Genomic DNA, 26,770 nt, shown 5'->3' with positions numbered 1-26,770 from the left:
AACTATGATAAGAAGCATGGGAGCAACAATGGGAGAGTCCATTCTATCATCAGGAAAAGTCTGACCATTTATTCCCTTTACCCATTGTAAGGTATATGGATGTGTTTTGGTCAAGGAATAAGCCAAGGCAGATATCCAGGCCTGCATGATTCAGCGAGTTTGTTGGACAGGTGCACACTTCTACTTGTTATATAGATTGTTTGTGTAACTTCATACTTGACTCTGAGCCACTACTGTCTGTAAAAGGTATAATTGCCCTGCTAACACTGTACAGGGGCTTTTGGGGCTTGGCTTAACTCAACATGGTGCTGGGGCCCAGAGAAAGACAGGCAAAGCTGTCCATCTTGCAGATGGACAGAGGGGCCCCACAACATGGCTCACGCTGGTGCCCAGAGAAAGAGGTAAGCTGCTGACCCTGAAGGCAAGGGAGAGCCAGCCATGCAGCTGCAGGCATGAGGGTGGCAGGAGCCACAGAGCCAGAGCAGACAGTTGAGTTAAGGTGGACAGTGTGAGAAAGTTGTTAATAAGAACTGCTGCTGAATGAAATCATCTTTCACCTGCCTACGGACCGCCGAGTGTTCATCCATCCATTCCCCTCAGACTTCAGCATGGGCTGGATCCAAACCCTGGGATCTGACACCCATCTCAAGTCCTCTCAGAAGACTAATCAGATATGACTTTCCCCAGTTGTAAACTGTGTCGCTCCACACAGATCCCCCTTGAAGCACTCATTACCTCATAAGCTGGGAGTGTCAGCTGCTGATAGTTCACACCTACATTTCTTTCCAGGAATTATCTTCAGCCAAAGGGAGCTATATTACCCTAAATTAGCCACCCTCCATTTGCAATGATTGTATTTAATGACTAGTTGATGGTGAGTTTAAAGGCCTGACTCCCTTGCCTAACTCAGGACAAGTTTCTCGTAAATCAGCTGGGAAGTCTGATGAAACTGCGTTGTAATTCACCTTCTCCCTCTGCAAAATTCTGCCTCCTTTGCACCTATTGAGACATTGTTTCTGAGCTTACTTTCTGATAAACTTTCAGCATGGAAAAGTCTCAAAGTCAGTTTCTAAGGAACCCAACTTAAGACAGTTGATAGCAGGAATGGTCCCAGAAAATGGACTCTCAAGTGTGATTATAAGTTGACAGGCTGGAAATGAGGACCCAGAAGACTGTTTTGTAAGTTGTCCTGAACACAATTACGGCATGAGAGTCCTTACCATGCTAAACCATATGCTTCCCTTTTCTTCTTCTTTTGCTAGTTTAAAAGATAGTTTTTGATAGAGAGGAAAAATTCACTGAAAGTTAACTAATATTGGTTATGTGTCTTTATTCTGAGTTGGTTCTAGATCTGATCTAGAATCTAGGGAGTGATGTATATTTCACAATGTACAGGGTTCATTATTTTACTGTCAGGTTTAAGATTCTAGCCCATGTCTGGCAATTGCAACTTTTTTTTTCTTGTGAACCCTGATGTTAAATGTTGGAAGGTGAATTATGATACCGTAGTTACAGGTGGACACACTCAGGAGTCTCCCAATTTAAAAAATCAACACCAGCTGTCAGCTGCCACTTTGCTTCTGGTTTAGTGGATTCAGGAGACTCCGTGGCTCCAGCTAATCCAGGCTTCAAGAACTCTGACCAATGGCGCTCTCTCACCTTCTACTTAAGTTAAACTTCAACTGTCTGTAGGCTCTGTAAGCCACTGACTGAAATGAGGTGGGTGGGGTCTAAGTAGTTTGGGTAGAGACTGGGGGACTTCTTAGGTTCTTTTTCCTTTCTGTCTGTGTCTTTCTTTCAGCTTTTTCTGTTTCTGCTTCCTTTAGGAGATAAGAAATTCCCTGCTGATTGTCTGTGAGAGAGACAAAATGAATAAGGGACCTAGGTTTAGTCCCATTTCCTTCCATCTCTCTCATAATCCCATGACTTGCCCAGGAAGTGAAGACTGGAACAAGCTCAACATTCCTCACTTTCACTAATGAAACAGTGAAAATCGGCACTGAACTGAGATGCTTTGGGCTGGTGAAATACTAGAAAATACTTCTTAGTTCTGGTAAAGCTCATCCTTTCTCTCACCACTTTCTTCCTGTGGTTATTGTGGGGCCATTGGAATAACCCCAGACTGGGAACAGTTTCTAAAGAAGGGCCTCACTAAGAAGCTAGGATGGGAGCATTAACCCTGCTTTCACTAGGAAGGCTATTTCTAATTCGTAGGCTTAACGTCCCTTACAACAGAAGGCTAGAAGAAGGACCTTCTCAGCTGGGCGCGGTGGCTCACGCCTGTAATCCCAGCACTTTGGGAGGCCAAGGCAGGCGGATCACCTGAGGTCAGGAATTCGAGGTCAGCCTGACCAACATGGAGAAAACCCATCTCGGCTAAAAATACAAAATTAGCCGGCCACGGTGGTGCATGCCTGTAATCCCAGCTACTCAGGAGGCTGAGGCAGGAGAATTGCTTGAACCTGGGAGGAGGAGGTTGCAGTGAGCAGAGATTGCGCCGTTGCACTCCAGCCTGGGCAACAAGAGTGAAACTGTTTGTTTTTTTAAAAAAAAAAAACTCTGGTTGGCTCAAGCTTCACTTATGACTCAGGCACAAACTGGCCTTACCATTATTGATAGGGAAGGTTGTGAGCTACTTCCCAACCAACTCAAAATATTCCCCATCAGAGGGAAGTTGCTTATACATACATACCCCATCCTCTTGATGCCTTTACTTATTTTATAGCTTTCTTTTCTGAAGCCATTCAAATATTCTCTCAGGAAGGACTAAATGTTATTTCACTTTCTGGGATGCTTGCCTTGGCTAAGGCTTTTTTCCCTAACAAAGCCTTTTTTCAGAACATGAGAGTTCCATTATTCTGACTTAAGTTTTCTTCTCTCCCTTCTCTCTCAATTGACCTTTCTGGTGGATTAAGACTTAGAAGACCGTTTGGTATTCATTTAGGTTGATTCCCCTTGTCTTGATGGAAATTGGGAGACCACAAGGCTAGGGAGTGACTTACTGGGAAATGGACATATCCCTAGTGTGCTCATAGCCACTGTTCATTGCTTCCTCTTTGCCATTCAAGCTTACAAATCCAGTCCGGGCATGGTGGCTCACGCGTTTAATCCCAGCACTTTGGGAGGCCAAGGCGGGTAGATCACGATGTCAAGAGATCGAGACCATCCTGGCCAACATGGTGAAACCTCATCTCTACTAAAAATACAAAAAATCTAGCTGGGCATGGTGGTACATGTCTGTAGTCCCAGCTACTCAGGAGGCTGAAGCAAGAGAATCCCTTGAACCTGGGAGGCAGAGGTTGCAGTGAGCCAAGACTGCACCACTGCACTTCAGCCTGGCAGCAGAGCAAGACTCCATCTCAAAAAAAAAAAAAAAAAAGCCAGGTCTGGTAATGAGAGCTTGTAATCCCAGCTACTCAGGATACTGAGGCAGGAGAATCACTCGAATCTAGGAGCAGAGGTTGCAGTGAGCCGAGATCGTGCCATTGCACTCCAGCCTGGGTGACGAGCAAAACTGTCGCAAAACAAAACGAAGTTTACAACTCATTTCATAGAAGTATACATGGTCCCTCTTACTACATACTTTCTTGGGTTCCTAGGTGTTTTCAAGAAAGGGTTCCTAGATGTTTTAGTCTTTGAGATTACTCTTTCTTAGTTGTTTGTTCAGGATCCCTCATGACCCCAAAATTCTAGACTAGAATTGATCATCACACTGTTATCTTGCTTTTCTTATGGGACCCTAGACCCACAAGTTCTTTTCCATACTTCATGTAGAACCTACAGATTTCTTGACCTCGCTTTCTAATAGGGATCTCTGCTTTGATGTTCCTCAGCCTACAGTTTGAGGGGTCTCCACTTAACTTCAATGTTCTCTGCTCTAAGCAACAATACCTCTGAAATGTACATGGCTAGAGGATGGAATTGGAGCAGTAAATGGGATTGTGATGCTGATTCTAAAAGTTATCTTCCTTCCTTCAATCTCCAAGACTTTTCTGCCCTCAGAATGGAAGAACCCTGATAGAGGCAGAAGTCATGAAGTACATGGAGACCCTTGCTGATGGGTAAAACCTAAGTGTACACAGCTATATAGGGTAGAATGACAGACACTAGAGACCCAGAAGGGTGGGGAAAAGATGGATGATAAATTAATGGTAAAAATGTATGTCATTCAGGTGATGACCACTAAAGACCCAGACCTCACCACTATCCATGTAACAAAACTATAACCCTTAAACTTGTTTAAAAAAAATCTAAGTGCCCTTCCTGTAAAGGACTCATAGTTACCTATTGCTTTAAAGGGCTTTCAAAGCATTTTCCTAGGGGTTGCATGAATAGCTACTTCTGCCTGACTGAGGGCAGAGCTATGCCTTTAATTCAGGAGCTCACAGATGCCTTTCATCACATACTGAGACTGTCAAACCAGCAAAGCTAGCCATCGTCACCTGTGGCTGCCTTTCTTTTGAAGAGCTTATCTTGATTCAGGGTAAAATTAAGACTCCTGTGTTTCAGATTGTGATGGCTCATGATAGGAAACATAATCCAAAAATATCCTTATAAACTTCTACAGAGCCTTTAACTTAGATGAGGATGTGTTCATACACCAGGCCAACCACCCACTAACAGTGCTGTCTAGTGTGGTGATGGGTAGTAATGACCACTCCTTGGCAGAAGGTGATAAAAGACCTTGCTTTAGGGTACTGTAGGTGTCTGGCCTCAAGGGATGCCCTTCAAGGAATGCAGCAGTGCCCTCGGAGTAAGAAAGTACTGCCCAACCTAACATGCACTTTCAGTAGCTGCGGTCCAAATATAACAATGACCAGGGGTCTCTCTGGTACCCTTTTATAAAGGCACTAATTCCATTTACCAAGAATTCTACCAATTACCTCCTGAAGGCCCTAACACTTACCTGGTCTCAACTTATGAATCTTGAGGGTGTACACACATTCAAACCATAGCAGCATATAAAAAGCATAAGCTTAACAAACACTACCTAATAAATCACATGAATTGTTAGTGTCTCAGTTTTTTCACCCCACTTAAAAGGCAAAGTTCCAAGTTGGATTAAACAAGACCCCATACATATGACATCTATAAACTCAAAGAATTGTAAAAAATCATACGGGTGGGAAAAAGGAGTCACTTTTACGTCAGATAAAGCAGACATTAAATGAACAATAAAGGGAATTACATAATGATAAAGGGTTCCATTCTACAAGACTTAACTATCATAAGTATGTATGCACCCAACATTGCAGCACCCAGATCCATAAAACAAGTACTTCTAGATCTATGAGAAGACTTTGCCACTCAATAGTGAGGGACTTTAACACCCCACTGGCAGTGTTAGGTCAAGGCAGAAAACAAATCCTGGACTTAAATTTGACATTTAACAATTTGACCTAGTAGACATTTACAGAATATTCCGCTCATCAACCACAAAACATACGTTCATCTCATCAGCAAAGGGGGAAATAATCTAAGATCAACAACATGCTCAGCCATAAAGCAAGTCTTAATTCAGAAAATATCAACTAGACACTCTAGGATTACAATGGAATAAAAATAGAAATTGATGCCAAGATCTCAACACAATTACATGGAAGTTAGACAATTGGCTTCTGAATAACTTTTAGGTAAACAAAAATTATGGTAGAAATTACTTGAAATAAGTAAGCAAATGCAATATGCAAGTCTCTGGGATGCAAAAACAGTTGAAAGTTATGGTATTTAATGCCTACAATAAATCTAGAAAGATTTCAGACTAATCATCTAACATCACATCTACAACTAGAAAAACAGGAACAAACTAAATCCCAAAGCTAGCAAAAAAAAAAAAAAATAACTAAAATCAGCTGAATGAAATTGAGACACAAAAATCCATACGAAGAATCAACCACGAGTTGGCTTTTGAAAGGATAAACAAGATATCTAGACTGCTCATTAGAGCAACAAAGGAACGAAAAGATTCAAGTAAGTGCAATCAGGTGAGAGGTGACATTACAACTGATCCCACAGAAATACAAAATATTATCAGACTATAATGAACACCTCCATGCATACAAACTAGAAAAACTTAGAAGAAACATAAGTTTTTGGGAACACAACCTCCCAAGATTGAATCAGAAATTAAAACCCTAAAAAGACAAATATTTAGTCCTAAAAGTGAATCAGTAATAGACCTATCAAAAACCCTGGACCAGATGGATTCACAGACAAATTCTACCAGGCATATAAAGAGCTAGTACCAATTTTACTGAAGCTACCTCAGGATATTGAGGAGGGACTTGCCTCCTAACTCATTCTATGAAGACAACATTACCCTAACACCAAAACCTGGCAAAGACAACAAAACTACTAGTCAATATCCCTGAGAATGGACACAAAAATCCTCGAAATACTAGCAGGCCAAATCCAACAGCACATAAAGTCAAATCATCATAATCATATACTTTATTCCAGGGATACAAGGCTGGTACAATATAGCAAATCAATAAAAGTGATTCATCACAAACAGAACTTAAACAACCTACGTGATCATTGCAATAGACGTAGAAAATACTTTTGATAAAATTCGACATTGCTTTGTAACAAACCCTCAACAAATTAGGCATTGAAGGAACATACTTCAAATTGAGCCATCTATGACAAACCCACAGGTGAAAAGGACACAAGCACACACTGAAAGGACAAAAGCTGGAAGCATTCCCCTTGATCTAGAACAGGGCAAGTGTATTAGTTCCACATGGCTAGGGAGGCCTCACAATCATGGTGGAAGGTGAAAGTCATGTCTCACATGGCAATAGATGAGAGTTTGTGCAGGGAAACTCCTTTTGCAAATCATCAGATCTCATGAGACTTCCTCACTGTCATAACAGCATGGGAAAGACCTGCCACCATTATTCAATTACCCCCACCAGGTTCCTCCCATAAAACATGGGAATTCAAGATGAGATTTGGGTGGGGAGACAGCCAAACCATATCAGCAAGGATGCCCATTCTCACCACTCCTATTCAACGCAGTACTGGGAGTTCTTGCCAGAGCAACTGAACAAGAGAAGGGCATCCAAATAGGAAAAGTAAAATTGTCTGATATAATCATGGACCTAGAAGACCTAAAGACTGTCAAAAGCCTCCTCGAACTGAAATAATTTCAGCAAAGTTCCACATAGAAAACCAATGTACAAAAATCAGTAGCACTTCTTATACACCAGTAACATTCAAACTGAGAGCCAAATCAAGAAGGCAATCCCACTTACAATAGACACACACACACACACACCCCTAGGAATACATCTAACCAGGGAGGTGAAAGATCTCCACAAGGAGACTAAAACACTGCTGAAATCAGATGACATTAATGAGAAAATATACATGCTTTTGGCCTGGCAGAATCAATATCGCTAAAATGGTCATACTATCTAAGGTAGTCTGTAGATTCAATGCTACTTCAAACTAATGTCATTTTTCAAAGAACTAGAAGCTATTCTAAAACTCATAGAACCAAAAAACTTGAATAGCCAAAGCAATTCTAAGCAAAAAAAGCCAGAGGCATAACATTGCCCAACTTCAAACTATACTGTAAGGCTACAGTAACCAAAACATCATGCACTGCTACAAAAACATTTAGCCCAACAGCCCGGAATAGAGAACACAGAAATAAAGCCACATACTGACAGTCATCTGATTGTTGACAAAGTTGACAAAGATAAGCAATGGGGTAAAGACTCCCTATTCAATGGATGGCTCTGGAATAGCTGGCTAGCCATATGCAGAAGAATGAAACTGGACCCCTACCTTTCCCCGTATACAAAAATAAACTTAAGATGGATTTAAAGATTTAAATGCAAGACCTCAAACTGTAAGAATCCTAAAAAAAATCTAGGAAAGATCATTCTGGACATTGGCCTTGGGAAATAATTTATGACTAAGTCCCCAAAATCATTTGCAATAGCAACAAGAATAAACAAGTGAGACCTAACTAATAGAGCTTCTGCACAGCAAAAGAAACTATCAGAATAAACAGACCTACAGAACTGGAGAAAATATTTGCAAACTATGCATCTGACAAGGGCTAATACCCAGAATCTACAAGGAACTTAAACCACTTAACAAGCAAAAAAAAAAAAAACCATTAAAGTGACACCATGAATGCTTCTCAAAAGACATACAAGCAGCCAGTAGACAAATGCTCAATATTACTAATCAGAGAAATGCAACTCAACCACAATGAGACACCATCTCACACCAGTCAGAATGGTGATTATTAAATCAGATGTTGATAAGGCTGTGGAGAAAAGGAAATGCTTACCAACACTTGGTAGGAATACAAATTAATTCAGCCACTGTAGAAAGCAATTTGGACATTCTCAAAGAACTTAGAACTACCATTTGACTGGATGTATACCCAAAGAAAAATCATTCTGCCAAAACACATGCACCTCTATGTTCATTGCAGTGCCATTCACAATGGCAAAGACATGAAATAGATCTAGGCTCCCATAAAAGGTAGATTTGATTGGGGAGGGGAATGGGAGATGTAGTACATATGTAGTACACCATGGAATACTATGCAGCCATAAAAAAGAGTAAACTCATGACCCTTGCAGCAACATAGAGCTTGAGGCCATTTATCCTAAATGAATTAACACAGGAATAATAAAACTAAATACCACATGTTATAAGTGGGAGGTAAACATTGGGTACTCATGGACATAAAGATGACAACCGTAGACTCTGGAGTATACTATGAGAGAGAGGGCAAGGGTTAAATTATTGGGTACTATGCTCATTACTTTGGTAATGGGGATCATTTGTATCCCAAACCTCAGCATTACACAATACAATCATATAAAAACCTGCATGCATACCCTGAACCTAAAATAAGTTAATTTTAAAACTTCTCTCTTTTCCACCAAGTAAGTGATCCTTGCTAATAAAAACATGTTACTGTGCCTACAAAAAGACCATAAGTGGTTGGGGGGGGGTTGGTGGATTTTGGGGCTGGGATTCAGGGGTTAATTCAGAGAAAGGACATGGAAAACAAGAAGGGTTTTCCAGATTAAAAAAGATTCTTTAGATAAAACCAATAAAATGTTTGTACACACAGAACCACAAGGAATTGGCAAGCTAGAAACCCAGGAGAGCTGATGGTATAGTTCCAGTTTAAGTGTGAAGACCTGAAGACCAAGAAAGCTGATTGTGTAAGTTCCAGTCCAAAAACTAGGCTCGAGATGAGAGCCAACATTTGACTTTGACTGGAAGGTAGGAAAAGACGAATGTCCTAGCTCAAGGCAGTCGGGCAGAAGGGTGCTCTCAATTACTCTGCCATTGTGTTCTTCTACAGAGGCCCTCAACTGATAGGATGAGGCCCACCCACATTAGTGAGGGTAGCCAGTTTTAATCTAAAAATTCAAATACTAATCTCATCTAGAAACCCTTCAGACACCCAGAATGTTTGCCCATGTGTCTAGGCACCCCATGGCCCTGTCAAGTTGATAACATAAAATTAACCATCACATAATATGTCAGGATTTGGAATCAAGAGGAAGATAGTAAGAGGCCCCAAAGACCAAGTGACTGACAGAAGTAGCTAAGATACTGGTATTGGGATGCAGAGAAGACCTAGTTCAGGAACTGAGCTGGGAAGTGAGGTGCTAGCTTCCCCTTTTCTGCTCAGGGGAAGGGGTCTAGAATAAAAGCTAATAGAAGGAAATATGGGACATTTCTATATTTATAATGTGGGATAATACAAATAAATAATACAAAGTTCAATATGAAAGTGATATACCTTGAAATACTGTCCTGAAGTTTCAGGACAATGCTTACTGCAGCTCCAGTGTGCAAACCCTAGCTGGAGTCTTAGTCAAGAGTCTTTAGACTCAGAGTGGACATTAAGACAATGGCTCTCCTGAATGACATGCCTCCAAATAATGCCACCCCGCACCCCACCTCAAGCTGTGTCAAACCTCAAGGTCAAGAAGCCTTAAATGCTCTAACTGGTCCATTACCTTGATAGCTGGAAAAAAAGGGTACTATGTGGCATGTCAAGATTTAAACTGTCAACCTTGTTGTCCTCAGGAGGTATTAGAGTTAAATTGAGGGGACAGGTTTCAACAGGCATCTTCCATCTGATATCGGCACATCTGAATCTTTAATCTCGGGGTTAGGTGCTGAAAACTTCAAAACTGCCAGGATGGGCAGAAATGGAAGAAGCCAAGGCGTTTTGGTGAATGGTAAATTGAATTTCTGTAACAGTTATCTTCCTTTATGTGCCGCCTCCTAGAGCTCTTTCATTTCAACATCGCTTCTCTTGCCCTTCAAAGACCTTGCTATCTGGAACATGTTTCCAGTAGAGTCTCTATTTCCTGGATCTCAGCCCTTCTACCTGTGGGAGCAATGAAACACCAGCTTCTATGTTACTTAATGGATCTTATCATGCTCTTTCTGGTTAGCAGGTCAGGTTTAGGCCATGTCTTTTTCATGTCTGTGGGGAATGTCTTACCCTGTGGTTTCTAGCTGGATCTCCTAGAGACTTCTTGGTGCCCCAGCCATTAATGGGCACAACAATGCCATAGAATTTGAATGGTTTTAGAGCTACTTTGGTAATAGTAATCATCTTTCCCCTTCTGGGTCACATTGTTTTTTTGGTCTCTTGTGGTGTGAAACGAAGTGGGTACTTCAAAATTTCAAAATATTTCTGGGATCTTCCCAGCATCTACTCAATTTTGATGCTTCTCTTCTGTAGACATGCTCATGCACTACTCCAATCCATATGCCTCTGTTGCATTCCAACTTGTTACAGGTCTTCAGTTATTTTCTCCTTTCCTGCCATTGACCAGCAGTAAAGTAATTTGCCACTGAACATTAGTATATGTGTGTAGCTTCACCATGAAATGAAGGGCTTTTTCACAATGAACAACCAGACTCCACCTGAATATGTCCACTGGAAATATGTCCACTGGAAATATTTCCCTCCATTGTCATTCAAGGTATGCTTAAATGGAGCTATGCAGCAGCCATCCATCTTTTTTTTTTTTGGCTCGTACTCTGTGATCCATCTATGAAACAAACTTGGGCGTTTTCTTAGTGTTTGTTCTTCATGCTCTGTAGTGTATGAGCCTTAAAGCTACCAACATGCAACACTGCAAGTGTTCAATAGCCACATGGGACTGGCCATTGAATTGGACTGCACTGATTACAAAACACTTCCATCAGAACATTCTGTCCTAGCACTGCTCCAAGTCTTTGTAGGGCAAAACTATGTGTATGGATCGTGTTTTACTTCATGTGGATGTGAACTATTTGAAGTCCCTGCCCTGATGTAGAAAAATATTTGCCAAATCAATGACTGCAGTATGGCGATCATTAAATCAGATGCTGATTCAGGTGTTACTGTGCTGTGGCAGATACTGTATCTGGCAGAGCAGTTTAATTGGGGCTAACATTTGGTTGAATTTGAGGTACTCTTTCTGTAGGATCTTTTGTGTTTTGGGTGCTATACTGGTGAACTATATAGGGATATGATGAGGGCCATTAACTCTGCATCCTTGAGACCATTTTAAGTGTCAATAACGTTCTGTATCCCTTCCGTTACATAACACTGTTTTACTGTCTTGTGCAGAGAAAGGGAAGTTTCAAAGGCTTCCATCTAGCTTTCCCCACTGAGAACACTTGCCTCATAGGCCAAAGTTATAAGTAGACATATCTCTTCTGAGTATACGTTTGAGGAAAATGATCACCAGGTGCATTCGAATATCGGGGATCCACTATGAGCTGGCTATCCATTATACTCCACTATGAACTAAAATCTACTACCCGGCTTCCTATTCCCCCAATGACTGGGGAGCCATAATGAATTTTGGGTTGCTGGGTATCAATGTTTTCTAAAGCTTAGGTCACACATTCTATAAATGGTTGGTTATTCTTTTCTCCAGTGTAAAGTTACCTGCATGAATAACCATAGGTCCCCCTAGGGGAAGGATTAGGGGAATCACTATCAAACTTGTAGCAAGCTGTTGACACCTTCCTTGAAGGAAGACACATGCAATCAATGTGTCCTAAGCCTAAACACAGGGGAAAGGGTTATAAATATCGTAATGTAATAGACTATAAAATGGTCATGGCCTAGCTCTTTTTTAAAATACTCACAGATCTTATGTTACTCAGTAGTTACCTTCCACAAAGTCTAGAAAGCCCAGGAATCTAGTGGTCAATATTCCCCTTATATATCCAACCCCCCTACCACCCCCAGAAATCCACAAATCTCATTGCATGAGAATTTCAAAGGTCTGTATTCCTACCAGAGAAGTGCTGCTATCTAAGCATCCTTTGCATTTAATAAATAAGATGTTTGAGAATTGCATCATTGGAACTGCCTGACCTAGGATTACTATTTTCAAAGTCTACTGGCAAATGCTTTCTTTCAAAGCCTAAGTACTTTTCAGCCAAGTGACCTGTTTCTACATTTTCTAATAAGATTAAGTTTGCTGCTGATAAGGAAACAATTTTACCTGACAACCAAGGTTAGCAGTTGATGATGGAATAAGAGAGAAACCGAATTAATTCCTAGCATAAGGAAAGTCTGTATGAACTCCAAGCCTCCATGTTAGGTATCTCCCCCAACACCCTTATAACATGCTTGTGGATGTTTTCCAACTAGACTATTGAGTGGACCCTCCAATAACTCATATTACTGAGTTAAGACACACGCAAAATGTATAAAGGAGCTGATTTACTTGAAACTGCAATGGGAAAGTTCCCTAAGCCCCCTCTCACAGGATGTGTGACAGGGGTGTGGCTCATACGTTTGACTGAGACCCCTTACACACTGAGGGGTGTACACAGAGACTCCTTACAGGAGGGGGGAGCATGCAGATGGGCAGATGCAGGAGCCGGTGTGAGCGCCCCTGGGCTCTGGTCCCACGGTAGCGTCCAGGGGTCGGTGCCTGTGACTCCCAAAGCCAAAGTGGGCATGTGTTACAGTGTGCTCTTCTAGCTTTGCCATCCCCAGACAGCTTAAGTGTTAAACAGCTCAGCTGACCCTCTGCCTTTTCACAAGGACAGAGGGCCAATGTGACAGCTTTCTGTATTCCAAGCTCTTGTCTGGTATCCAGGAAAAATCAGGTCACACACAGACTCAAAAGATGAACTCAGGGGTTTTATTCAGTGGTGGTGGAGGTGGCTCTCAGAGGGATGGGTGGGGAGCTGAGAAGTGGACAGAGTGGGAAGATGATCTTCCCCTGGAGTTTAGCCATCCAGTGGCCAATCTCCTCTCCAACTGTCCCCAGTTGAACTTCTCTTAGACGTTGTCATCCTCCCGCCATTTAAGGTTTACAAGGGTACAGGGTCCTGCCCTCCTCTTGCCGCCCTCCTCGCCTTGGGTTTAGGGTTTACAAGGGTACAGGATAGGTAGGTATGGTGGACCAAATGGCAACTTTTGGCACAAAACCAGGAATACCTGTAGCCATTTAGGGCTGTGGGTTTCCAGGCTTGAGGGTGGGGCTTTGCCAAGGAACCGCCCTCTTCTACCCAGTATTTCCGTCTCCTATCCGTATCAAAACTGGTCTGAGATCGATCATATCTGGACTCAGGAGCCTATGACACACATCTTGGACTTATATAACTGAGATAAACTGGAATACCAGTGCAGTGATCCATGTCAAGGTGTTACATATGCATTTTTGTCTCATCCTTGTCAACCATTCACATCCCTGCCGGGGTGAAGGATCTGAGGACTAAACTGACTTTTTTTAATCTTGCCCAAGTTCCTGTCTAAGGGGTCTGGGGACTCATGCCCTACAAACCATACATTCTCATCAGATGGGTTTTATTTAACTCATATATTTTGACTTTCCAATCTGTCTCTGGCATAACATTACGTGACAAAGAAAATCAAAATACTTCACCCCAAAAACATGTTTCTTTGGCATACTTTGAAAGGCCCTGCAAAGCCAACATTTGTTGGGGGTAAACCTGCATCTGTAAAGAATCTAACAAAGCTAGATCCTTTTTCTTGCAGGCTTTCCAAATCCTAAAGAGATTAACTGAGTCTAGCACCTTTTAAAGATCTGAATAGGAAACACTTGTCATCTATTGTCTAAGGGCAGCCACTATGAGACTTCAAAAGAACCCTGGTCTCTACAGTCTTTAATCTGAACATTTCCTTTATTGATTCCAGGTCTTTTAGATAAACCAGAAGTTTTTTCAACCAGAAAATGTAAGTTGACCTATGGCCTGGAAGCGCCCCCCACCCACCCCATGTACTACTTAAATGTATTTGATGCCTCATGTCTCACAAATGTATAAAACCAAGTGCACCCTAACCACCTTGGGCACATGTTCTCAGGACCTCCTGAGGGATGTGTCATGGGCCATGGTCACTCATTTTTGGCTCAGAATAAGTATCTTTACAGTTTGACTCTTCTCGACAGACAGTTGTATGGCTTCTCATTGAGATTGAGGATAGTGGACTGCTCAGCTTCCTGTCCTCTCTATAAAACTGAGTATAAACTTCATGCCAGGTTAAGGCCTTACTGGGTCTTATGGACATACTAGTTCAAACTTGTGAACACTGCTGATAATGGCTTAGCTGTTCTAATGATTTTTCTGATGGACTCAATTCAGCTGCTTTTGAAGTACTTGTTTCTCAAATGTCTTTGTTTTGTCCTATTGCGTTTAGGATAGAACAACACATAGTCAGGTAATGCACGTTCACCACAGACTTCCCAGCGCCAATGAGAGGGTAAATGAATGCTAGGATGAAAAGGCCAAGACACCAAAAATGAACAGCAAACGTGGCCGGGTGCAGTGGCTCATGCCTGTAGTCCCAGCACTTTAGGAGGTCAAGAGTTCGAGACCACCCTGACCAACAGAGAAACCCCATCTCTACTAAAAATACAAAAGTAGCCAGGTGTGGTGGTGCATGCCTATAATCCCAGCTACTCAGGAGGCTGAAGCAGGAGAATCGCTTGAACCTGGGAGGCAGAGTTTGCAGTGAGCCGAGATTGGGCCATTGCACTCCAGCCTGGGCAACAAGAGCAAAACTATCTCAAAAAAATAAAATAAAAATGAATAGTAAAACTTCCCTCCCCACAAAATGAAACCTATCGCCCTTAGGGAGAAGCAGATCTAAGAATTCTTCTTGAATAAGTAACCAGTGCTGAGAATATGAAAAAATGATGGGAATACTATTGCCTAAAGTCACTCTCTACCTGCTTTTCATGGCTTTCATGAGCACAGGGCTTCCCTGCTGCCCTGAATGTATTTCTGGGGACATATGCACCAGGGCTCTGAGTTGATGCAAATGTTAACTAGGCACTGTTTGTTCCAAGGCAATGCAGGGAACTAACAAGGCCCAAACTCTCAGTTTGCTTTCTATTGCATCTTCCCACAGCTGTGCTTGAATATCTCCTGTCTCTGGCTAAGGCTACCCCTCACAAACCTACCATCATTCTTCAGTCCAGCTTTCTTCAAAGTCTAATTTGTGTTTTTGTATATGTGGTACATCTCAGACTGACCTTGGTAGAAAAGGAGCTAGCAGTTATGCTAGTTTGCCACAAAACCTCACACCTAGAAAGTTTTGGGAATGCTCAGGACTCAGTCTTTAAAAGTTGGTCTTAACCCTGTTTGTTCAACTTTGTGATTCTAATAGGCCCTTCTAAGATTTGTCCATGTTTGTGACATTTGTATAATGGATTCTGTATTACAGAAGAATACTGATTTTTTTTTTTTAACTTATGAGGTAAATGAATCCACCTGTAAAACCCTAAGCTTTTAGCCAAAGTTATTCAACAGCATTCAAGGCATAGAGGTTGCAGTCTGAGTAGAAAGCTATGTTTCACTGGAGAAGAAACTTATTTTCTCAACCCTGGTTGTAGTTGGCACAGACTCCTGCAACAGTGAAGAGATTATCAAGAAAACAAGTTTATTAATGTGTCCTGTCGTGCATATCACAAGGCCAAAACTTCGGAAGATAAGCCTAAGGTCTAAGCCTAGGGTTATGTAGCATCTCCAGCACACCCCGGCCTCCTCCCCACCCCGCCCCCACACCGCAAACAAAACAAAACAAAACAAAACTTGTAGAGAAACAAAACAAAGTGACCTTTAGGCTTCCAAAGGCAGGAAACTGGGAGGGTAAATACCTGAGAAGAAACCATAATGGAGTAAGGTTTGTAAGCTGATAGCCTGTTTTTAGGCAGAAAGTGGGGAGGATAGAGCTCTCCTGTTTGCTGCTTAATTGCTTTAGTTCAAACTTCTATGTTGAGGCATATTTTGGGGTAACATATTCTGGTTTCCTTCAATCTCATGTATGAATTAGAAGTTCAACACTGTCACTAAGGATGGGAAAAGACCATTAGCTATAACTGTCCTAATCTCGAAGCTTTAGTTTTGGGCTGACACTTTTCTTTTAGGTAAGAGCCATAAAATAACCGAAATCTGCCGAGAGTGGCTCTGGAGTAGAGAGGGTAAAGTAGCCTTAGTGAACACAGTGGGGCCTCCACTTGGGAAGTATCCACACAACTAAAAATTCAGCTGAGTGACTGAAAGACTGAATTTCGTGAGTTAAGATAAATGTGAAAACTTAAGAGTATTTCTCAGTCTGCTTGCTCTAAGAACCCAGAACTATCCAGTTTTGTCCTAGCAAAGGTCAAGCACTTATTCATATTTCTTATATCCTCCCACTTGTTCTGAGTCCAAGAATTGGGAAGGGGAGAAAGGAGCAACAGTTCAGAATAAAAACCTTAAAGCAGGAGTATTGAGTTCTGTATCCATAACTAGGATTAACATAAAAATAAGCTCCTAATGGAGAAAATCAAGCTGGATTGTGATTATCAATCTGCTAGTGCAGAGAAGTTAACAGCTTTATTCCTATAGCTGTGCTTTCATGCCCTTTAGGTGTATTAACTGCATGTAATGCCTATAAACTTCAAGGGACCTGCTCTGCATTTAGGCTGTACCTTGAACTCAAAATGCTGTAGGAGATGACTAACACCAAGTCATTCAGATTTATGTCTGAACTAGAGCTGATCTCCCTAGAGAGAAAAAGGAAAAGCACTGTGAAATTGCATATTGAGTGTTTTTAGTGTTTCTACTTCAGTTCTGCTCTGATCTTGGTTATTTGTCTTCTGCTAGCATTTGAATTTGTTTGCTCTTGCTTCTCAAGTTCTTTTAATTTTGATGTTAGGATCTCAATTTCAGATCTTTCCAGCTTTCTGATGTGGGTATTTAGTGCTATAAATTTCCCTCTTAACCCTGCTTTAGCTGTGTCCCACAGATCTGGTATGTTGTCTGTTTGTTCTCATTGGTTTCAAAAAAACTTTATTTCTGCCTTAATTTCATTATTTACCCAGTAGTCATTCAGGAACAGGTTGTTCAATTTCCATGTAGTTGTGTGGCTTTGAGTGAGTTTTTAAATCCTGAGTTCTAATTTGATTCCACTGTGGTCTGAGCAACGGTTATGATTTCCATTATTTTGCATTTGTTGGAGTGCTTCCAATTATGTGGTCAATTTCAGAATAAGTGCTATGCGTTGCTAAGAATAATGTATATTGTTGACTTGTGGCAGAGAATTCTGTAGATGTCTATTAGGTCCACTTGGTCCAGAGCTGAGTTCAGGTCCTGAATATCTTTATTTTCTGTCTCGTTGATCTGTCTAATATTGACAGTGGGATGTTAAAGTCTGCCATTGTGTGGGAGTCTGTCACTTTGTAGGTCTCTAAGAACTTGTTTTATGAATCCTAGATGCTCCTGAATTGGGTGCATGTATATTTAGGAGAGTTAGCTGCTCCTGTTGGATTGATGACATAAAGGTAAACTTTATGTAATGCCCTTCGTTGTCTTTTTTGATCTTTGTTTAAGGTCTGTTTTATCAGAGACTAGGATTGCAACCCCTGCTTTTTTTGTTTTCCATTTGCTTGGTAAATATTCCTCCATCCCTTTCTTTTGAACCAATGTGTGTCTTTGCATATGAACTGGGTCTCCTAAATACAACACACCGATGGGTCTTGACTCTTTATCTGATTTGCCAGTCTGTGTCTTTTAATTGGGGCATTTAGCCCATTTAAATTTAAGGTTAATATTGTTCTGTGTGAATTTGATCCTGTCATCGTAATGCTACCTGGTTATTTTGCATATTAGTTGCAGTTTCTTCATAGTGTCACTGGTCTTTATATTTTGGTGTGTTTTTGCAGTGACTGATACTGGTTTTTCCTTTCCATATTTAGTGGTTCCTCCAGGAGGAAGGAACTCTCATAAGGCAGGCCTGGTGGTGACCAAATTCTTCGTTTGCTTGTCTCTAAAGGATTTTATTTCTCCTTAGCTTATGAAGCTTAGTTTGGCTGGATATGAAATTCTGGGTTGAAAATTCTTTTAAGAGTGTTGAATATTGGGCCCCACTCTTCTGGCTTGTAGAGTTTCTGCAGAGAGATCTGCTGTTAGTCCTATTGGCTTCCCTTTGTAGATAACCTGACCTTTCTCTCTGGCTGCCCTTAACAGTTTTTCTTTCATTTCAACCTTGGAGAATCTGATGCTTATGTATCTTGGGGTTGTTCTTCTCGAGTATCTTAGTGGTGGCCTCTATTTTCTGAATTTCAATGTTGGCCTGCCTTGCTAGGTTGGGGAAATTCTCCTGGATAATATCCTGAAGTGTGTTTTCCAACTTGGTTCCATTCTCCCTGTCACTTTCATGTACCCCAATCAGATATAGGTTTGGTCTTTTCACATAGTCCCATATTTCTTGGAGGCTTTGTTCATTCCTTTTTATTCTTTTTTCCCTAATCTTGTCTTCACACCTTATTTCAGTAAGGTGTGATCTTCAGTCTCATATCCTTTCTTCTGCTTCATTTGATTTGGTTACTGATATTTGTGTATGCTTCACAAAGTTCTCGTGCTGTGTTTTTTCAGCTCCCCCAGGCCATTTATGTTCTTCTATAAACTGGTTATTCTAGTTAGCAGTTCCTGTAACCTTTTATCAAGATTCTTAGCCTCCTTGCACTGGGTTAGAACATGCTCCTTTAGCTCAGAGGAGTTTATTACCCACCTTCTGACACCTACTTCTGTCAATTTGTCAATCTCATTCTCTGTCCAGTGTGGTGCCCTTGCTGGAGAGGAGTTGTGATCATTTGGAGAAGCATTCTGGTTTTTGGAATTTTCAACATTTTTGTGCTCATTTTTCCTCATCTTCATGGATTTATCTACCTTTTGATCTTTGAGGCTGATGACTTTTGGATGGAGTTTTTGTGTGAGGGTCTTTCTTGATGTTGATGTTATTGCTTTGTTAGTTTTTCTTCTAACAGGCCCTTCTGCACGTCTGCTGCAGTTTGCTGGAGGTCCACTCCAGACCCTGTTTGCCTGTGTATCACCAGTGGAGGCTGCAGAATAGCAAAGATTGCTGTCTGCTGCTTCCTCTGGAAGCTTCATCCCAGAGGGGCACTGGCCTAATGCCAGCCAGAGCTCTCCTGTATGAGGTGTCTGTCAACCCTTGTTGGGAGGCCTCTCCTAGTCAGGAGGCACAGCGGTCAGGGACCCACTTGAGGAGGCAGTCTGTCCCTTAACAGATCTGGTGTGCTGTGCTGGGAGAATCCCCCTCATCAGAATCAGCTGCTCTCTTCAGAGCTGGCACGTAGGAAAGATTAGGTCCACTGATCTGCACCCACAGCTGCCCCTCCCTCCAGGTGCTCTGTCCCAGGGAGATGAGAATTTTATCTGTAAGCCCCTGACTGGGGCTGTTTTCCTTCAGAGATGCCCTGCCCAGTGAGGGGGAATCTAGAGTAGTAGTCTAGCCACAGCAGCTTTGCCACGCTGTGATGAATTCTGCCCAACCCAAACCTCCCAGTCTCCTTAGTACTCGGGGGAAAACTGCCTACTAAAGCCTCAGTAATAGTGGATGCCCCTCCCCCTACCAAGCTCTATCATCCCAGGCCAACTCCACACTGCTGTGCTGGCAGTAAGAATTTCAAGCCAGTGGTTCTTAGCTTGCTGGGCTACGTGGGAGTGGGACCTGCTGAACAAGACCACTTGGCTTCCTGGCTTCAGCCCCCTTTCCAGGAGAGTGAATGATTGTCTCACTGGGGTTCCAGGCAGCGCTGGGGTACGAAACAAACTTCTGCAGAGCTAGCTCAGTGTCTGCCCAAACAGTCGCCAAGTTTCATGCTTGAAACCCAGGGCCCTGGTGGTGTAGGCACACGAGGGAATCTCCTGATCTTTGCATTGCAAAAACTGGAAAAACCGTAGTACCCAGGCCAGGTAGCAGAGTCCCTCACAGCTTCCCTTGGCTGGGGGAGGCAGGTCCCCCAACTCCTTGCCCTTCCTAGGTGAAGTGATGCCCCATGCTGCTGCTTCTCACTCTCAGTGGGTTGCACCCACTATCTAACCAGTCCCAGTGGGATGAACTGGGTTACCTCAGTTGGAAATGCAGAAATCACCTGCCTTCTGCATTGGTCTTGCTGGGAGCTACAGACCAGAGCTGTTTCTATTTGGCCATCTTGGCCCCTCCCTCCTTCATTCCTGCCTAAATTGCTTTGAAAGAAGTTTTTCAAAAGAGATCTCAAAGGACTCTACCCATAACAGGTATTCTTCCCAAAGACAGACTGCTGTGGCCTTAAAGTTGAAGACTTCCTGTGGGACTTGCATAATTGTGTTAGAATGGGTCTTCCCAAGAACAGATAAAGATGGAATTAGGTAGCTCAGGTTTATTGAAGGAGGCTGGAGGGGAAAATGGCCATAAAGCAAGATGGAAAGAGGGATCTCAAGAGGCTAGAAGAGCCATGAGGTCACAATCCAAGTATCACCTTTGGGAGGGCGGAAGGAAAATAAAGAGGGTCTTAGGTTTCTGTGCATCTCTAAGAAAGTTTTGGCAAGGTTAATGAAGACCTTGAACCAGAGGCACCTATAAGGAATACAGCATCTCACAGGATTAGAACTGTCTTAATAGCTCTGTGCTCATTCGTTGGTCAGAAACAACCAAAGGGAAGTGAAGCCTAGACAATGCCATGTATTTCTAGAGCACAGTGACTGAGGCCATCAAATATGTTCTCTGCATTCAAATCTGAAAGACATGTTTTCATGGCCACCACAGTCCATTCTTGTATTGCATGGATCTCCTTCAAACAGATGTGGGGAGCATCTTCATAGCTCCAGTGGGCCTCTCCCTTGCTGAACGGGAAACTTAGAGGAAGGTTAGTAGAACAAACTACAGCCCTTGTTTTTGAAGTTTTAGGCCACAACTTTTCCCCCATTCCTTCGCTGCTCAATTCTTCTCACCCTCCACTATTGCCATTGCAAATCGTGGTAGCTTACCTAGTGGGGTGACCTCAATCCTTTATTCCTGAGGGGACTTGACACATTAATCATACCCTTATCTGGGGAATGATCCCCAGATACGTATGCCCATAGTCACAATGGGTCAAGGAAGCACCAGAAAATGTCCAAATGGATCACCTGGCTTCACATATTTTACATATCTCTTCTTTCATACATTGTATAAAGGCATCCCTCTCTTCCCGCTAATCAAGATCAATTACTTTTGCCAGTATGGCAACTCCTCCTCACCTGTTGGTCCCAGGTCATAGTAGTCCAAGGTATCCTGATGGCAGCTGTAAGTTGTAGCTCAATGGGACCTTGAGTCCCTTGCCCAGAGTGAACCGATGTTGGGAATCAGAATCTCCAACCCTGCGGAGCCAAGACTTCCAGAGATGGGAAGTAAGTCTCCTAGTGGACTATTAGAAATGACTACATAAGGATATTCCTGCTTTTACCCCCTTGGCTTCTGGTATATGGTACTTCTCCTATTGGAGACCCAGAACCATATTGATCTCTAATTAAAGACACACAATGTATTCTGAAGGCTAACATTCTGCTTCTGTGAAGAGTTTTCTGAGATGCTGCTTTAGTTGGGTTCTTAGAAGGTACCCTCAATATTCTGAGGCCAGCTGCTTCTGGTAGTCGAGATAATGTCATACTACTAGTGAATCCCATGGTCAGCAGCCCTATTCTATCCTGCATATCTTTTGCTGTGAAACATGTCTACGTTGATCTTGTGCCATGTGGGGTCCCTTGCCTGTAGACAAGGGATTTTGGAAGCCTTTAAAATAGTACTAATAGCCAAGGCTCTGTGGACAAGAAAGGGAAACCCATGCCCAAAACAGACATAACTGGAAGTAGAAACCACTGGCCCTTCCAGAATAAAGAGGCTCAATGTAGTTCTGAACTGCCACTAAGTGGCTTCCTTGAGGAGCAATAAATCAACACTGGCTTCAGTGTTGATCTGACAGATTGGATATCCAGAGGTGGGTGGCAGCAGCTATTCAAAGTTGGCCAATGGGAGCCCGCATGGTTGGAACCATACATAGGATCTTCTGCTGCCACTGATGCCAATTCTGTAACCCATAATTCTAGTTCTGAGCTGAACAATGAAAGCTAGATAACTTCAACTGGCAGAATCACTTCACCTATTTGATTGTTCAGTGTCTCTTCTGGTTGATGTCTTTTAAAGACACAATCTTCACAATTTGTGCCTAACTCCCATATACTCACATTTATGCCCCTCTCCCAGTCCTTCTTGCTTCTAACCATCTGGTATCTAAGCCCCTGACCAAACAGAAGGCCATTGGCCACTACCCAGGGATTTAGAGAAATTCTCATCTTGGGCCACTTTTTCTTCCACAGGAAGTGGATTACCAAGTATAACAAGTTTCACTAATTGAAGACTACTTCTCCACTCTCTTGAAACTGCCCCTGGATATGCCGGTAATGCATGTGCCATGCACGACCATGGCTTGCCAACCCATCTGTAAACAGGCTCTTTTTTCCTTCAGTTGGTCATATGGCACTACTCCATAGGGTCACTGATGGGATGTGAGGAAGGAGGACTGGTACAAATATTGTAGGTGTCATGAGTCTGAGCTACCTGCTCATGCAACTTACTTATGCTCTCTGGTTCTGTCAGGCATGCTCCCAGATTAACCACTTCCATCTCATAGACCTGGACAGGTCCAGTGGAAGTCTATGGTGTAGTAAGTCATACAAACCCATTTCACAAGAGGCTGTTTTGAATACGTGATCACTTGGTACCCCATGACCACAGCCCAGTAAAATACCAGGAGCTTTTTCTCAAAAGATCTACAATTGTTTTGCTCTAGATAAGACTAATTTCAAAATACCAGGGATCTCTATAGTGATAATTCCATAAGCTTTATCCTGCATCTCTTCTACACTGGTACCTCCAACATTAGTCTGTCAGTTCCTAAGGCTTAAGTGGCAGTGATGCTTGCACCAAAGCCTGGACCTGCTATAGCACTCACTTCTGCTTTGGGCCCTCTTAAATTTGGAAGCCTTCTATGGCTTTTTATATATGGGCCAGGGCAGGATTCCTAGGTGACAAATGTTATCTCCAGAATCCAAAGAGGCCTGCCATTCATTGTGCCGTCTTTGGGATAGAGAATGCAAGATGAAGGCTGCTTCTTTACTCTGGAGACATTCAATGTAACTCTGATCATTGGACCTACTTAAATACTATTGACATGATGGGTCCTAAAAATTCTTTGGATTTGTCTCTACCCTCTGGAGCATGTGTCTTACTAAGGCCTTTACTGTACAAAGAACCTTGTGTGTGTTTGGCACAATCAACATGCCATTGGATCGCTGCGATGTTCTCTGGGATGTTCAGGCAGTCCCTGTCTCTTAGGACTATATTATGACACATGATAGTAGAGTTAATGTGCCCCGAAGCAAACTGTATGAGTTCTATTTTCTATCCCATATGAATAGGAACTTTCTGATCCTCTTATAACTGGAATAGAAAGCAATACAACTGCCAAGTTCTCTATCATGCATTTAAAAAGCTTTCTATTTTAGTGGAGAGGGCAGTTTCAGAACAAAGTCTATATGGTAGTTATTCAAAAAACCTGGTATAGTAATTTAACTTTAAGTGACTAGAAAAATAACCAGTGAATGGGTCTGTGGAACCAGGATACATGGAGACTGTTTAAAGTAGGGGCTCTATTCTAGATATTAGTCTATGCAGTAAATAGAGGAACGACTATGCTTCCAATTTCTGGATGTCAATGTCAACTCAAACTGTTCCAGTAATCCTCAATGTCTAGTTGTTCTTTCCCCAAAGTACAATTGCCTGAGTAAATTATCATAGGTAACTTTGAGAAGGAACTGTGATAATCATGATATATAGTCAGGGCTTTTTCAGGGCTTTTCTACTTAAGAATTCAGGTACCTCTTCAATGAGTTCTAGATCTAGAAACTGACACAAGTTTGGGAACTAGGCAGAAACTGTGACTTCATTAGTGACCATCTGAGCCTTCTGATCCTCCATTTTTGCCTTGTTCATAAGTGGTGAGCAGAGCCTTGCTGGCTGCATATCTAATTTGGTCCTTGGAGGACAATGCTTAACAATCTCCAACTCTCTCTGGGTCAAGCCCCCTTAGTGTCTCCTCTGACCTTGCCAGCTCTTACAGAACTGCGGCCTTCTGACTTCTCAGGGTTAAATGTTACCACCTGGCCTCACTATAGCCCCCTTATCCCCATAGGTATTGATCAGCCTATGTCTGACTACCTCTGCTCCCATGTGTTCTGGCCTGAAGAAAGTCATCACTGCACTAGCTTTGGTGTCCATGTCATCAGATCATTTATGATGGCCTTGGTGTGAATATTGTCCTCTGGATTCTCTCATTGGACATAATCCTCTGAATCTTCTGCCCTTATATATATATTATAATATGTTCCTGTCCCTCTTCTTCCTCTACCTTCTTCCAGGGCAATCTAAGTATTTTTGCTTTGCTGAGCACTGGTCATCACTACTTCTCAGGCTTACAAGAGCCACTCTAGTGAAACAGAGTTCCCCCAGCCCCCATTGCAGGATGTGTGACAGGGACATGGCTCATCTGTTCAACCATCATGCACACTTAACACCTTACAGGAGGGGGAGCAGGCAGATGGGCAGGTGCAGGACCCGGTGCTCCAGGTCCACAGCAGCATGCTGGGGCAGGAACCTGCGACTCCCGAAGCCCAAGTGGATGTGTAACAGTATGTTATTTTATCCTTACCATCTGCAGATGGCTTAAGCATTAAACAGCTCAGTGAACTGTCTGCCTTTTCACAAGGGCAAAGGGCCAGTGTGACAGCTTTCTGTATCCTGAGCTCTTGTCTGGGGTCCAGGAAAAATCAAGTTGTACATGAACTTGAAGGACAAATGTGGTGGTTTTGAATGGTGGATGTGGCTCTCAGCCAGATGGGTGGGGAGCTGGAAAGGGGATGGGGTGGGAAGATAATCTTCCCCTGGAGTTTGGCCATCCAGTGGTCAATCTCCTCTCTGACCACCCCCAGCCAAACTGAGTTCATATGTTCCTTTTCTCTTTGCCACGCTGTTGTGTTCTTTTCTTCTCTTCATTTCCTTGTCTGCTCATCTGCTCATCTGTTTGTGGAGCCTAGGGTCTGGGGCTTATATGGGTACAGGATAGGGGGGGCATGGCGGGACAAAAGGCAACTTTGGGGCATGAAAATGGGAACGCCTGTTCCCATTTAGGACCACAGGTTTCCAGGCTTAAGAATGGGGCCTTTGCTGAGGAACTGCCCTCTTTTTTGTCTATTTCCCTGTCTCTTGTCTGTATCATTTCCCCCTCTGAAGAGGCACATCTAACTGCCATTAGAATATGGATAACGACCAATGTTAGCTACTTCCTGCTGACGGGTGGTGGTTAAGGGAAAACAGCAGTCAGATTCCTCCCAGAGTTTTATTTAAGGGTCCTCGGCAAAGGAAAGCCATCGTCTGAGGCTCCAGTTGCCTGACCATTTGGAATTTGGTCACCAGGCAAGAGAAATAGTTTTATAAGGTTAAGTGTGCATGGGTTAAACGTGTATTATACAAGTCAAGAATCTAGTGCCAAAGATTATGAAAATAAAAAGTGAAATATACTAACAACATTGTACCCTGAGCTGTTTCACCCTGGTGAAAAGAAATTAAACCTTATACAGGAGTGGCTAAACTTTAGAAGAGGTAACTGTTCTTGCCACATCTGTAGCAATAAATAGGTGCACCTTGGAAATTCTGGGGTTTGTAGGCTTGCTTGGTGGCCATAGAAGCTGCTTCTGCTTTTGTGTCTCCCCGTCTTTATTGTAAAAGACTGAGGTAGCCACTTTCCAGAGGTCCTCTAAAGTACCGTCTGGTCCCAGGGCCCATTTCTACAATGTCTTCCTGATATCAGGGGCTGCCTGAGTAATAAACTTATCCTTCATAATTAGTTGTTCCTTGACTGGATCAGGAGATAGAGAGGTGTGCTCTACCAAGGGCCCTTTTAGCCTTCCCAGGAAGGTGGTGAGTTTTTTATTAAATCCCTGATCTATCATAGATAGCTTTCTATAATTGAGGCTTGGTCCTAGTTCTACATAAGCCCCCCATTATACACACCTGAAAGTGTCTCCTCTTCCAGTCTCCCATCTCGTCATTGGAATACCATCCAGGGTCATTTGCTGATATTGCCTTTCTTCCAGTTGGATAGAGTGTATCCCACCCCCTGATGTTACACATGATACAAAGCTTATCCCCAAATTTTTCTGCCACTTGCAGAGCACTTTGCTTCTCAGTGTCCATCAGTTTGATTTCAAAGTGACCTTTTTCTCAGGAGAGCTTAAATACTTGGCTTAAATTCTGAAAAGTCTCTCTCTCTCTCTCTCTCTCTCCATATATATATATGTGTGTATATATATACACACACGCACACAAACACACACACACACACATATGTATACACATATATATGAGATG

At 42.5% G+C, this 26,770-nt stretch overlaps 1 protein-coding gene across 1 annotated transcript; it reads left to right on the top strand.

Annotated features, from left to right (window-relative positions):
• Positions 1 to 320: 320 nt before the first annotated feature.
• Positions 321 to 11,319, top strand: LOC105543063 (chromosome unknown open reading frame, human C11orf40; the record flags this gene model as incomplete). The annotated part of the gene is given in 7 exon segments (XM_011984820.1): positions 321 to 395; positions 4,539 to 4,699; positions 10,323 to 10,433; positions 10,435 to 10,459; positions 11,110 to 11,170; positions 11,173 to 11,261; positions 11,263 to 11,319. Coding segments are annotated over 7 exon segments (579 nt in total), but the record flags the coding sequence as incomplete, so codon positions are not given.
• Between the last annotated feature and the right edge of the window lie 15,451 nt (positions 11,320 to 26,770).

This window comes from Mandrillus leucophaeus, unplaced genomic scaffold (genome assembly GCF_000951045.1).
Source record: "Mandrillus leucophaeus isolate KB7577 unplaced genomic scaffold, Mleu.le_1.0 Scaffold1065, whole genome shotgun sequence".
Lineage (NCBI taxonomy): Eukaryota > Metazoa > Chordata > Mammalia > Primates > Cercopithecidae > Mandrillus > Mandrillus leucophaeus.
This window is presented reverse-complemented; position numbering and strand designations above follow the sequence as displayed.